At 36.3% G+C, this 15,404-nt stretch overlaps 1 protein-coding gene across 1 annotated transcript; it reads left to right on the forward strand.

Moving 5' to 3' along the window:
- The first annotated feature begins 8,641 nt into the window (after positions 1-8,641).
- LOC148033902 (uncharacterized) lies at positions 8,642-13,473 on the forward strand. The gene is made up of 2 exons (XM_087682392.1): positions 8,642-9,168; positions 12,466-13,473. The coding sequence occupies exons 1-2, from the start codon at positions 8,826-8,828 to the stop codon at positions 12,693-12,695; spliced, it is 573 nt and encodes a 190-aa protein (XP_087538518.1). The 5' UTR covers positions 8,642-8,825; the 3' UTR covers positions 12,696-13,473.
- Positions 13,474-15,404: the final 1,931 nt, after the last annotated feature.

Raw genomic sequence — 15,404 nt, forward strand, 5'->3', positions numbered from 1 at the left:
ATTAGCATCACAAAAGCGGTGCTAATAGGGATCTAGATAGCAATGCAAATCACGATGCTTTCTAATGCATATACCAACTTAGATAGTGATGTGTATAGCTAAATTAGCAACACAAATAGCAAAGGTTATAGAGGAATATAGAAAATTGTTAGCAGGGCACCTTGTTTCCGTACCATCCCCCAACACCATGTAGTGAATAATATTCTATAAAGCAATATTGAATACACAATCATCATCAAGACAAGTGCAAAAAATATATAAGACTACAAGACTGATAACTCATAAAATAAGTATACGACTAATTATAACAACTCATAAAACTACATGGAACCATTGAGAAGAAAGTCCAAAAGAAGCATGGAAATGTATCTATGAATATTGCAAAATGTAATTTTATAGAAAGGATGAGAAATACATCCGAGGAATGCTAGCCTGCATGGATCGTAGGACCAAAAAAGGAAATGATGTACGCTCCATGAATCCAAGAACATGCTATAGCTCCTCGCCATCCAAAAGCTTATTTTGATGTGATGGAGTGTTGAATGGAGTCTACAATATAAAAAACTAGACATTAACCATAATACATAATGCATCACGAAAGAACTAATGACTACAAATAAGAAAGAGCATTGACTTACTAGGTTGCCATGCATATATAATCTATCAATAAGTGGAGTGAGACCATGCCTCTCTGCGTATCGAGTCTCCAAACTGTAGGATCAGGATTTGTGATGGAGTGCTACAAAAGAAATAAAGTAGCATTGCTAGACATAAGGTTGTTAGTACAAGTGATATTCCAAATAAGAAAGTGAGAAGAACTTAAAGAAAAGTTACAAAGTCCTCCAAATAAGTCCTATGGTTGCTACTCCCCAGATGATGCATGACCCCTACCTTCAATCATGCCCTCATTACCTCTCATTGCTTGCTACCACCATCATCCTAGAGAGTTTATGGCCTCCTCCCTAAGTCTTTGCCAATCCTCTATGTCCAAACACTTGAGCTTTGAGACAGAGCTCTTGATTTCTTCCATGTGTCTGATTGTCTATACGATATGTATACATGCATACAATCCATCATCCACTTAGTGGAAAACCTCTCTGCCATCATAGGTACCAAAAAATCATTGTGCAAAGATGCCACTACATAGTCCTTACTCTCCTTCAATATATTCTTCTAATGGTCTAAAACATTGTGCCTAAATACTTGTTGACACAACTCTCACATACGAGCCATCACCCTCCTCTCCTCATCCTCATGATTCATGATCACAACATCTATTTTCTCAGTTACGAGGTATCTGTACTCTACTAGGATATTTCTAAGGTGCAACATCTCCCCTTGTGACCATGCTCCTGGGCATAATCAGGAGACCCTTGTACATTTGGCGTACTTGCGGGGGTGATATCTCTCAAAGTAGCACCCATAGGGTTTCCACCTGCGGATGGCTGAGTGAAACCTGGAGTCGCGAGAGTAGAAGTCCCTAGAGGTGTGACAAACCCTAGAGGGGACAAGTGTCTACCAGACTGATAAGATGGAGCACTACATCGATGCCTCTAGAACACCCGCCTGAGCCACCCTCTCTAGAAGAATTGGTACCAAATCTAGGACTAGCAACCAACTATGGGCTCACAACATCTATATCTCCGTAGTACCTCCTAGAACCACTCCGTCCATCCATGGTTAGTCTAGAGCATTGACTTCATCCTACTATAGATTGAAGCATTAGAGCGTATTGAGATAGATCTCGCAAATGGACTAAACAATGACTGTGACAACTCTTGGTCTACCATAACTCTAAAGTGGACCATCTAATCCAAAGATATACACATGAAGATCTCTTGCACAGTAGCTCATCTATTATTCCTTGACTCATCCTACTCTCTTAGTATCCTCAAAGGTAACTTGCACATTTAAAAAATGATGTTAGCATAATCAATGTAAGGATTTAAATAAAGCACAACAACATAACTCTGCAAAAAAGGATGTTAATTAAAATGTATATACTAAAGTATCCTTAGAAGTGAATTATCAATGAATTGAGAAAGTGGATGTAAATATGACTAGGTCTATGGCTCCATATCAAGCTCTTGGCATAGCTTCACATACATTGAAAGGTCTGTACAGGGGTCTTTATAAAAAGAGGAGTCCACCTCATTCTCAAAAATTTCATGACCTTTTATCTCTTGGTCTATATTGCCCATGCTTGTCTCCTTCGCATGCTCCAATCCCTCTTCGCCCTCTATCCCCCTTCCAATATTGATCCCTCTACCTATATACTCTCCTTGTCCATGTTGGAAACATTGCTCTCATCATGTACTCGTATGCTCTGAGGTGTTGACGGCACAATATACCACCATTGAGATTGCCATGTGGATTTGGATAGAAGATTACTTATTCAATATCACATATAAGTGTGTTGCAAAGAGTGAATCAATACTTGTGACTATTTTTTATCATCGAAAAATTAACAAAAAAGTTAATACACTTGTTCACAATGAACCAATAATACAAACGTGTTGCACAGATCATTCTAAATTTTCTCAAAATCTACCTCTAGAAATTCAGATGGAACTCATCAAACGGTCGCCCTGGTTTCTTTAAATACCACTTTAAACCACTATACATAGAACATGATCATAAAGAGGCTATGGTACTCCATTGAGATAATACTTTATAAGTTTCCAAAATACTCCATCTTATCTACTATAGTATTTGGATCAATTGGCCATCATTGGCTCCCTTGCTCAAACATTCCCATGACACCATAATCTGTTGTGTGGAGCACATTTTGTTGTTGCACTCAACTAAAAAATGTCGCCCATGCGACCACATTGTGCTATAGATTTTGCATTGTATATCAAATGGTTAGGTTAGTTGTTGCATATAGAATCTAGATATGACAACAAAGAAAGCATCCGATCACCTTTAGACTACATCCCCTTGACAATTCCAACTCCTCCCTAGAGACCTCTATCCCTTCATGCAAAGTTTTGGTCAAAGATTCATGTAACTACCGCATAGACATAAACCGCAACATCTTCTCCATGCCCTCGAGATATCGAACCGATCCATGATGTGTATTGCATCAGAAATCAGAATTTTGATCTCACTTTCTCCTACCCTCTTCTGGACTCCTTGTACACCTACCAATCCACTTCTCCACAGATGCATAATGCAACATATAAAAATGATTCATTCTTCTCCATGGCACCTTCCATCCTTTTCTCTACCCCCATTTTCAACCACCACATCTCTGGTCAGTCTATCATTGTCCTTCAGTGTCCATAGTATTTTATTGTTTGAATCCACCGTCGGTAGCCACTCTAAGATATGCACTAATGTCTCCAATACTAGCACACCTTTAGGCATGCTATCTTTTGGCTGAGCTCATTGTCACAAAGAGCCTTTCAATGTTTTCATGAAGCGCTCTAAGAAGAACATCCATCGTGTATAGGTAGGTTCCACAATCATGGGATTTCAATCATGTTAATTGGTCATCTTTAGAAAAATCAGACCTTAAGAAATGCATTATACCCATCAGGATGCAGATAGACTTGATAATTTGCTTCACCATGTGCTCTTGTTTAGTGGACAGGATTATTATCACAAATGCTTCCAAAAGGAAATAAATTGCCAACTAAGAGAGAGCAAGCAAGACATTACTTGACATCTCTGGGAGGCCTCGATTATGTCAAGATCCATGCATGTGTCAATGATTGTGTCTTATTTCGTGGGATTCATGAGTTCGCACGACAGTGTCCTGTTTGTGGTGAATCAAGATACGAAGTGGAGATGAAGTCAATGGATGTGCCTCGTAAGGTTTTGCAACATTTTTCGATTGTTCCACGTATAAAACTTATGTTCAAGTGTAAGTCTATTGGAAAGCTGATGTCATGGCATGCTAGTCATCGTTCAAGTGATGAAAAATGGAGGATCCTTGCAGACACACCAGCATGGAAACATATAGATAATTTGTGGCCCATTTTTAAAGAAGAGCCAAGAAATTTGAGATTTGGTTTAGGTATGGATGGAATCAATCCATTTGGCATCAAAAGCACATCATACAGTGTATGGCCAGTGGTATTGGTGAACTATAATATTCCTCCATCCATGGCAATTAAAAAGGGACATGTAATGTTGTCCCTTCTGATTCCTAGAAAGCACAAGGTAAAAAACATGGACATTTACTTAGAGCCTTTGATTCAAGAGTTAGAAATGTTATGGGAAGGTATTGAGGTGCAAGATATAAGTGCATCTGCATCCTCTAGAGATTTCACATTGAAGGCCATGTTGTTGTGGACCATGCATGACTTTTCAGGATACGGAGAGTGTTCAGGTACATGTATATAACTCTATATTTGAAATTCAAGACTTGAATCAATTGCATTTTATTAATTCACTTGTTTTTTCAGGTTTAACCACGTCAGGATATCATGTATGTTCTATTTGCGGTCCCTCTCTAGTTTTCTCTAGGCCGGCACATTTAAAGAAGGTTATCTACGACAATCATCATCGATTTCTTCCTATTGACCATCCCAAATATATTCTCCCTACTAATGGAATGACTCCACAATATCTAACCATTCAAGATTGGAAGGAGAGATGGATTAATGCCGACAACCACCCTCCACTCGACATGAGTTGGTAAGAAGTGTATTTCTCTCAATTGACTTTAAAGTATTTAGCATGATGAGTTGTTTACATAATATATTGTTTGTTTGTTAGGTTCTCTATATTTTTTCGTCTTCCCTACTGGACTGAACTCAAGGTCAATGGACCCCATGCACATATTCAAAAATGTTGTATCTACATTATGGGATCACTTGATAGGGGATCGTGATTCCGTTAATGTAAGGGAGGATTTACGTAACATTGGTCGCATGAGACGAGCCTGGCCACGCATTGGACCCAGAGGAAAGATTGAGCTACCCCATGCACCATGGATGTTGTCAAAGAACGAGAAAAAAATAGTGAAGGAACAAATATATAGCTTTCGAACACCCACAAGATGTATGAGATGTCTCAAGGGAGCCTTCATAAAGAAAAAGAAAAGAGGTGTGGAGCAACTATCTGGTTTGAAGTTCCACGATTGGCACAAAATGATTCAAGTAAGGGTATCTCTAACCATGAATATAGTAATTAGTGGAGTAACTATTTGTAAACTTTGGGGTATGATGACTTTTTCCTCAACTAATCATTTGATCTATGAATATTGTTTACATTCAGTTCGTACTTCCTACTAGCATATCCCATTGTGTATCCAAAGATGTACGTGATATCATTTACAAGATGGGAGAGCTTGTGAGGTGTGTATACATTGTATTTTTTTATTATATATCTTTGAATTTCTACGGAAAAATAAACAATTCTCAAATAGATCTTGACATATACGTGAGCTCGAAGGAAATTGATCCAAACACATTGCAAGATGCTCGAGTATTATTTGTTGAGGTGGTTTGTTTGGTGGAGGAAATTTTTTCTTGATCCATTTTGACTACTCAATTACATTTACGCGTACATTTGATTGATGAGATCGCACTTTGTGGGGCAGTTCATGTAAGGTGGATGTTTTTTCTTGAGCGCTTCATAAAAACCTTGAAAGATTTTGTGAGGCAAAAAGCACGGCCTTAGGGAAGCATGGCTGAGGGTTGGTTAGTGCAATCATCCCTTGTTTATATCTCTGAATATCTTGCTGAAGTGGATTCTTCTCAACCACGACTATGGAAAGATGATGAAGACTTGAGGATGACCTCTATAGTACCTCAAGGAAAAGAAATGAGTAAAGTGCTAACAAAAGAAGAACTTCATAAGTTAAATAGTTTTTGTGTGCTCAGTGATGTAATGAGCAAATGGGTGACACTATATAATAAAGCAAGGGCAAGAAGAAAAAGCAAAAGACAAGAATTTCGCACTAGATATGGATGTAATGTCTCATTTCCAGATCATCTAAATGCGCTCCCACATCATATTGATATAGATTGGTTACATGAGGAAATGGAGAGAATGGAAAAAGAGGAGGAAATTAATATATCTCAAGAAGAGTGGGAATATGCACGAGGTTGCTTATCAAAGGTGAGACATACTATCAATTAATTTGTTTCTATAAGTTTTATTTTATATAAATAATTGTCATGTTTGATCTTTTATCTTTTACTACTAGTGCACATTATTCAATGCACTTTGGTGTGAGGGTAAACATCTTTGAACTCAACGTATAGATGAAAAGAGAAATACCCAAGATTGTGGTGTCCTTGCTCACTTCGAGGATGCCAATGGTACCATGGAAGGTTATTGTGGTTTGATCCAATATATTTTGAAGCTTGACTTCAGACGATTCTTTATATATGTACTGGATGTGAAGTGGTTTAAAGAAGTGGTAACAAATGGTGAGCATTGCACAATTAGACGTCATCCAAGTGGTTTTGTAATCATTGACTCTACAAAATTTCACCAAAAGAAGAATGAGACATTAGTACTACCTTAACAATGCGAGCAGGTATATATACAAAGGCTAATTTTTTTATATGTATACATGTGATACATATACACAATATAATAAGTACTTAAGTTTCTTACTTTTATTTTTCAAATACAGGTTGTGTATCATCCAATGGTAAACAATAACCGATGGTGGTATGTCATCCCTATATCTAATCGTTCAAAATCAATATATGGTAATATTACCGACATGGAGATAGCAGATGACAATCCAACAATTAATGATGATGTGCATGATGACACCATAATGGATGATATGCGTGATATAGTACAAGATGAACCTCGCGAGGATGTTCAAGGAAATGCAGAAGAAGACAATAATGTGATTGTCGATGATATTGATGAAGTTATTGAGCAATATAGCAACACATCTGATAGTGGGATAGACTTATTTGTTTTGTTACCTCTTGGTAACATAGACCTAGAAGTAGATAGTTTAGCAAGGACTGATCTCATTGAAGATGAGATGGATCATTCACTGTAACATACATAATTTGCTTAATGATTCAATGTGTATTCCTAGTTCTGTGGTTTTTATCATGCGCACACGTGTATACTCAAGAATCAATAGTCAAGTTTAAAGCTAAATTGAATTTTCCATAATAAAAAGGAAGTATTTTTTATCATCTTCAAGTAGAGAAATTACGAGATACATATTGCAATGCTTGCTACTAATTGTAAGGTTTCTGTCGCTTGCCGCTAATTACTTATATCAGGCTTGTCAACTGGAGGAACTGCCATTCATTAGGGAGCAATAAAAAAGTAATTATTAACTCTATTTTTTTAATTCAATGATTCAATGTGTATTCTTAATTCTATGGTTTTTATCATGCGCACACGTGCATGCTCAAGAATCAATTTCAGGTGGTTAAATAATTATTAACTTTGATTTTTTAATTATGTGAAATGCAATTTTAGGTGGTTAAATAATTGTGCGTCTGTTGGCGCATCTATATTGGCGTCTATTTGCGAGGATATATAGATGCAAAATTCGCGTCTATTTACACGCACGTTTACACGCACTTATAGACCCAATGATAGACGCGCTTGACTTTGCGCGTCTAACATGCGTGTCTATGCCTCGTTTCTGTTGTAGTGTGCGGTAATAGAAAGAGTCCAAAAGGTATTGTAGGAGTTTCAATGTGGTTTGTCCATATAGGTAATAGAACACTTTATTCCTATATCAAACCTTATCATATAGTAAGGTTATACTTATTGAATTGAATAGTACTAAGCATGGTCATCAAGCAATTGCTTGCATCCTTTGTCAAGCAATAATTGGTTCTTTTAGGCAATCATGTATGGGACATGGATTTTGTTGTAGCTTTACCATTAAGCAATCGAGATCTAATCAAATAACATGAAAGGAAAGAAAATGTGTAAAAATCTAGATAATACAAAAATCGGAAGAATCAATTGTATTCTGAATAAATCCTTTTGACCATGTACAAAATGTTGATGTTAGTCTGTATGCATGTCATCAATCATAAGTGGGTGACAATGATGATAGAATTGTGTTACTATTATGGTCCTAGAGCATGTAGTGTTACATCGTCAATGTGCTTAATTTGTAGCTCATGCGTGAGATTGAGAATACAAAGTCATACAAAAGGTAGATTGCCCATAACGCATATGAATGGGCTATCTAACTTTTGGGATGGACATGGAAAGAATTTTAATCTTTAGGCTTATGGGTGAGGCAATAGCCGTTTTGGGTGGGTTTAGTAGGGAGAAAATCCAACTTATAGGCTAAGAAATTGCTGTTAAAACTGACTCCTTAATTTAAGATGCTATAGATAATATATATATCATAATATCTCGTGGCACTCATTATCGCAACCATTTCACGTATGCATGTCCTCAAGGATGGGGGTAAAGGTGTGGCGCTCATTGGCGTGACATATGTATGTCAGGAGAAGATATTCCTGCAAATATCAATTCTAGGTATAAACAGTCGTCCATTAAAAGCGGGATGTGAAAAATATTCCTTCCATAATGCAAGAGCCTACGTATTCCAGGTGTTAGGGAATGTCTAGACTCTATCCTCACTACCGTAGCTAGTATTATGATTGATGTCACTGACAGGAATCGATGGCTATTTATATTTAATCGAGCATCCACAAGTCACCATTGAGAGACGGAAGCTGAGGAAATAGGTATACCGGCGGCACTGCGCAGAAAGAGTAAAAGTATAATAGTCGTACAGTGGGGCGGCAGCAACAGCAGCAGCAGCAAGAGGAGGAGGAGAGCAGCAAGAGGAGGAGGAGGAGGAGGAGGAGAGGAGTAGTAGCAGGAGTAGTAGTAGTAGTAGTAGTAGTAGTAGTAGTATGGCCGCCAATCAGATGCGCTCGAGTATACTATTGTTAGGGCAGGATCCAGTCTTGGTCGCCAGTCAGTATTACCATTTGCAGCCTGATCGCCCTGTAGCCATAGCACATCAGTATCGTCATCACCATACAAACCATTATCATCCGGCCCACACTGTCAACGTTCCGATACGGAGCTCTTCTTATAATAATATTGGCCAACAGGCCGACAGTGTTACTGCGCCCATATTACGGAGCTCCTCTCGTAGTATTAGCAAGCCACACGTCTACTCTCCGCTGCCTAAATTTGACTTGAAGGAGACGCAAACTGATTACCTGGTTACTGCTAACCTTGGCCCATCAGGTATAATAACCATTAAAACTGTGATCGATTGCGTTAAATATGTATCGTTTGCTGTTTCTTCGTTCTAGTATACATGTCTTTTACTCAATGACCAAACTTGGAGCGCTTTACCTTTTTAATCCAATAGACTTAAATCAGTGGGGAAGGACTCACACAATATCAAGCACAAGAAACCAAAATAGTCCACTCATTGATGTGTTTTTTGAGGACCTCAAAATGTGTTAAACAATTAAGTGTTATTTTGCTTGTTACATATAGAATTTGCACTCCAAATTTGTGCAATATGTGATGCAACTTTAAATTACTTAAATTGATCACGCTAGCTTTAGAGAATTGCCACATTATTGAGGTGGTGTTTATGTTGGTTTTAGACAATGTTAACTCATTGGTCCCTAGAGACAATTAGCAATCAATAAAGCATAATATTCTTGGTTAATTGTTCTTAATGACAATATTGATGAATTTAATATCTTCTTCTTTTCATTCATACATTTAGAGGGCAAATCAAGTCCTTCTATTCAAAAAGGTAATCCACATGTTTGTCTTTGGTGTGCTGATAATTATTCCTAACTTATGTCTTTTTTGGGATTTTAAAATACATCCAATTAAGATTATTAAACTATCCTCTTTCTCTTCACCATCTTCCCTTTCGTCTAAATCCTCTTCCTCTTACACTTCCACTTCCTCTCCTCCACTTTAACATTGACCCAAAAACATTTATCTCACCACCCCCTTCTAGCAATGTGCACTATACGTTCAAAGAGGCAAAAATCCTTATCATTTTCTTGATATGCAATCTGTTTTCTTCTTTAGATTTTCTCATTTCAACATCTTATATATTTACCTTGTGGAACAATTCATGTAGCTTTATAGGTGCTATTGTTCTTTAGCAAAGTACTCACTTATGTTTTAAGTATACCAACCACCTAATGCAAATGCCAATAGAAGTTTGTATTACCTTGATATCCTTCTCAGTACTCACTTATGTTTTAAGTATATAATGCACCTAATGCAAATGCCAATTGAAATCTGTATTACCTGCATATCTTTCTTAGTAGTTGAATAGCTAAAGAAGATGAAATATTTCTTGTATTAGATGGTTGCACTCGACAATAAAGGCATGTCTAAAAAACTAAAGTTTTCCTTATTCTTTAATAATTCTTTCGTACAAATATGAAGCATGCAGCAACTAATGATTCCTTTGAAAATAACATTTGTTGTATCTAAGAAATACATCAAACATAATTTTAATTCTTATTTACAACATTTTATCCTTGTTCATATTACTCAACTACAAGTGTAAATATATCTTGAGTCGAGGGTGTCACTCATAAATCATTTGTAAGCATATTAGGTGGGTTCGAGATTTAAAAAAAATACAATTATTATATTTTTTTTACAGGCAAAAGGGTACTATATAAAGGGATTATTCACCTATTGAATAGAAAACTTATGTGCTCTATTTATGTAAAATTCACAGATGAGGGTATTTTTAGATATGCCTTAAACACATGTGATTTAGAGGATATGGTGAACCCCCAAGTATCTTCACTTTTGACCCTATTTCAATTGTTTTTTTGAGCATTAAGCCTTTGACATTTATCAGCTTATTATGATTCAAGTTAATGTTGTTTCTTGTTCACCTACCCCTAGTCCACCTAATAAATAATAATAATGAAATGATAAGCAAAGCCCTATGAGAAGTGGAAGATCAAAATGGTAGGCTTCAGTCCCCAACTCTCAATATTCCTCTCCAATCACTTTCGACTATATTTATGAAAAGCATGTGTGTTTCATAATGCTTGTTTTCCTTGCCCATAAATCTCTTGAAAGGTATGTTTCTATCACGAAGTAAGAAGAACTTTGTTCTATCCATCCAACTTGAATATTGAAAATTTTATCAATTCTCTTGCTATTAATCCTCATGTTTGTTTTATTCATACAATTTCTATTAGAAGGTTACATCTTCATTCTAACCACAAGATATTCCCAATATAACAAACATACATATTGTAATTAGTTACTCATGCTGACCTTGAATATTGTGTGTGTGTGTGTGTGTGTGTGTGTGTGTGTGTGTGTGTGTGTGTGTGTGTGTGTGTGTGTGTGTGTGTGTGTGTGCACGTGTGTGCGCATGTGTGTGTGCGTGTGTGTGCGTGCATGCATGCGTGTGTGTGTGTGTCCGTGTGCGTGTGCGTGTGCGTGTGCGTGTGCGTGTGCGTGTGCATGTGCGTGTGCCTCTGTGTGTGTGTGTGTGTGTGTGTGTGTGTGTGTGTGTGTGTGTGTGTGTGTGTCCCTCCCTCCCTACTAGCCCACCATCTAATCAACCTTTAGCTTGAGAGTTGTACTTTTGAGAGTATCTTTCTCTCTATGTCTAGTGATGATTGATTGTATCCTACTTGACCTCTTGAGTGATTAATGCCTTAGATTGTTAATGTTGAAAAATGCAAGCTTGTTGGATAGCATATCCTCCTCCCATGGCTAGCATTATGAGCTATCTCCTCTAGTCTAGAATGTGATTTGATTATGCCTTGGATTGTTAATGTTGAAAACTCTAAGCTTGTTGGATAGTACATCCTCCTCCAATGGCTAGCATAATGAGATATCTCCTCTAGTCTACAGTACGATTTGATACCACCTTGATACCACTAAAGAAAATAGAATAATGGTCTTGTGGTAGCACAATCATTAGTCATTTAGGACTCCACAGTCTATCATTATTGGAGAGTCTAAGTAATGTTCTATGGTTCAAATACAAGCACCCTATAATTGGCTATTTCATCCCTTAAAATGTGATTTTTATTATCATCCATTCTCATTATAACACGATTAACCTTCTAATGCACCTTCCAATCCAAAGTTTAGGTTAGTATAGGCCATTATTATTGTCATAATCTTCTTTCTTTCTTTTCATGCTATACATGTGCTTTTTATGATCTAGTGATATACTTGATTGCATATGTAGTGGGTTAAGGAAGATGACAATGTTTTGAAATAAGAACTAGTAAGACTGTTCATAAAAATGGAGGTTTTTTCAAGTGAATGAAAAATTGTAACTAGTACTTAAGATAGCCTTGTGGATGTTGTGCTTTTAGGTAAGTATTGACTCCATAGAAAACCTCTTAGCAATAGGAGAAACACTAATCTCATTATAGCTATCATCATTATATAAATGTGCAAAAATACAAATTAATCAAATTAAATAAGCATGAAAGATAAAATATCATCATCATCATAGATTAATGATGGTACCAAGAAAATTTTGATTTTTTTAACAACCAAATTGTACATGTCCAGGGTTGAGTCAACAGAATGATGTTCTAGTGCAAGTGGAGCTAGATGGAAGGACACTCTCTATTACATTGGGTGGTGGGATAGCCAAGAGTGCATTCCAATTGCCTCCAGATGCTAACATCGAAATTGCTCATGCAACTTTTGATAAAAATGGCCAATTGACTATTACTATACCTAGAAAAGAACAAAGGTGGGTGATTCAAAGAGTCACAAGTTTTTATGTCATTGAGTAAGATTATCCCACAAAATCAGTCCATAAGATGCAATGCGAATCCACAATATGCTTCAAAGCTTTCATATATATTTGAGGAATAATAAAAGACACTTTGTAAAATCTTTTTTCTCAATCTATATGTAGTAACAATCTATTAAAAACTATGGTATAAGTAGCTATGTTTGAAGCTCATGTGAAGGGGAACAAAAGCTACATTTAAAGAGCTCCATAGTATGCTTATACACTTCATTATCCCTTTGAAGAACAATATAAACTTCTACATATAGACTTATTTTGTTAGTCCATTTTTGAAACATCTCTATCGGATTGTATACAGCTACTCATTTTAACATTACTAGGGGATTTCTAGTCTATTGCTACTATTTGATCATATGTTGAAATATTTTATCCTTACTTGAATTTGGAATTTATCTTAGATTACTTGGCTCACTATTCTCATCTAGCTGGTGTGATCATATATTTTGAAGACAAATGCCTCTCTCATATATATTTAAGAGAGTGAGATTGGCCAAGTCAAGGATCAACAAAGCTTATAGCATAGATCTAAATACAATAGTATTATTACAATCATGGCTACATGGCATTTTTCCTTTTCTATTTATTAGAGATAGATATGATGCTTTGATTTGTTTCATTCTTTTATCTTGAGCAAAATTTATTGGTGGAGTTGCATGCCACTACCTTCTTGATGGAGATTTCTTCACTACTAGTTATCCCCTTACACATTAAGTCATTATATCCATGCTCCTTTTATACAACTTACTAGAACCTCTTGCTCTTTGTACACAAAATGTGAGTAAATTTAGTGTTAGTTTCTATAAAATTTCTCAAATTTCAATATAATCATATAACCATTTTATCTTTGCTTTTGAAAAAATTCCATAGTAATGAAAACTTAAAAACTTGAGATTTTTGAGCTCCAATAATTGTCATTGTCTAAAATATTTAGAATGCACCTCTCTCTCTCTCTCTCTCTCTCTCTCTCTCTCTCTCTCTACACACACACACACACACACACACACACACACACACACACACACATGTATGTATGTATGTAGCCCCCTCTACCCCTATAACCAATATTAAGAGATACTTATCCATGCATGGTGAATAGAACACAATTTAGGCTGTCTAGATTTATGAATTAGTGCTTTTTTGCATGTATGCTAGTTAGTTATAGCTGAGGGGCTTTGAGGATTTCAGGATCTTCCAGATGAGGACTATTTTGTCTTAACAAGTTCTCTCTCTCTCTCTCTCCCTATGTGTATGTGTGTGTCTCTCTCTCAAAAATTCACTTATTGCAAGTCAAAGTCAAATTCTAACTCAGTAGATCTTATATCCTAATGTTATAAGGTGCACAATTAGACTTTATCATTGCATAATATTGAAGTTTTTGTGTGCTTCCATCACACTTTCATGAGAATATCTTATCTTCCCTCTTTGGCCTTTCATGTCCCTTATATTTCTCTACTAGCTTGTTCATGTTTACAATTGGAACATCTAAACTTTTCTATATTTCACAATTCAATCTCAATTTGCAAGATTTTTCCTATAATGTTTAAGTTTCTCAATCCTTATATAACCCTCTCCTTTTCCACTTATGCTCACATGTGAAAGCTTGGCATTTTTGTTGTGTTACATCATGTGACTTGAGATTTATTTGTCATTGCTCCCCCTCTTTATCTTGACATGCCAAAGGATCCTATACACCATCTCAACCTTAAAAAATTTCAAAGGATGGAAAAAACACCCATAAAGAAAGAAAAAATGTCCAACTTCCTAGAGAAAAATACAAAAAATCAAAAAGGGAAAAAATAATAAAGAGAAGAAACATGAAACAAAAAAAATGCCATCATGCTCATTCCGTTTCTTTGATTCTCATACTCTTATTTTGTCTTTCCTCCTCAAAACCCCCATCTTGATGTGTGCTCCCCAATATTTTTTACAATGGAGTCATTAAAAACATTTCCCTTCAGAAAATAGATATAGAAATTGCCTCCAGCTCCATAACCCCTTTCCTATGCAATACTCTTTCTATGCTCCCCTTTCCATCCCCCTCTTAGATCCCTTTTACACCTTGCTCAAATTTTCATAATAAAGAAGCAACAAGATGAAGATAAAAAATGAAATGCTTATACATCTCTGCCAAAAACATCTTCACCCTTTATTTTTTTAGACATCACTTGCGAACTCCTCGTGGGTTGAGTTTTTGGATTTTGGACCTTGCATATTTATATGTGTGAAAATTCTCTACAATATTTTAGTGATTGTGTGTGTGTATATTCATATGTATTTTTTTTCTGGTCCACAAATTTTTTGGATGGATAAGGCGTACTTTAACCCCTATATTCAAGTGTTCTAGACATGCAATATATTATTCCACCCATTGCTCCAGTCCCCAACTTTTCAAATTGCCACCATATTCCTTCATAGACATCTAGGTCTTTTCTTCATTATCCACACACATATCAACATATATTAAATTTGAAAAATATGAAAATAGCCAATTTTTCATGTGCATACATTCTTTTCACACATTTTCAAGTAATAAAATCAATCACAATTTTTCTTTTTCACACACACACACACACACACACACACACACACACACACACACACACACACACACACGCATGCATTCATGCACACGCACACACACACGTACACGTACACGCACATGCACATGTACACGCGCGCGCGCATGCAC

Source organism: Lygodium microphyllum, chromosome 7 (genome assembly GCF_053477565.2).
Source record: "Lygodium microphyllum isolate KBCC chromosome 7, Lygodium_microphyllum_v1.1.10, whole genome shotgun sequence".
In the NCBI taxonomy this organism is placed as follows: Eukaryota; Viridiplantae; Streptophyta; class Polypodiopsida; order Schizaeales; family Lygodiaceae; genus Lygodium; species Lygodium microphyllum.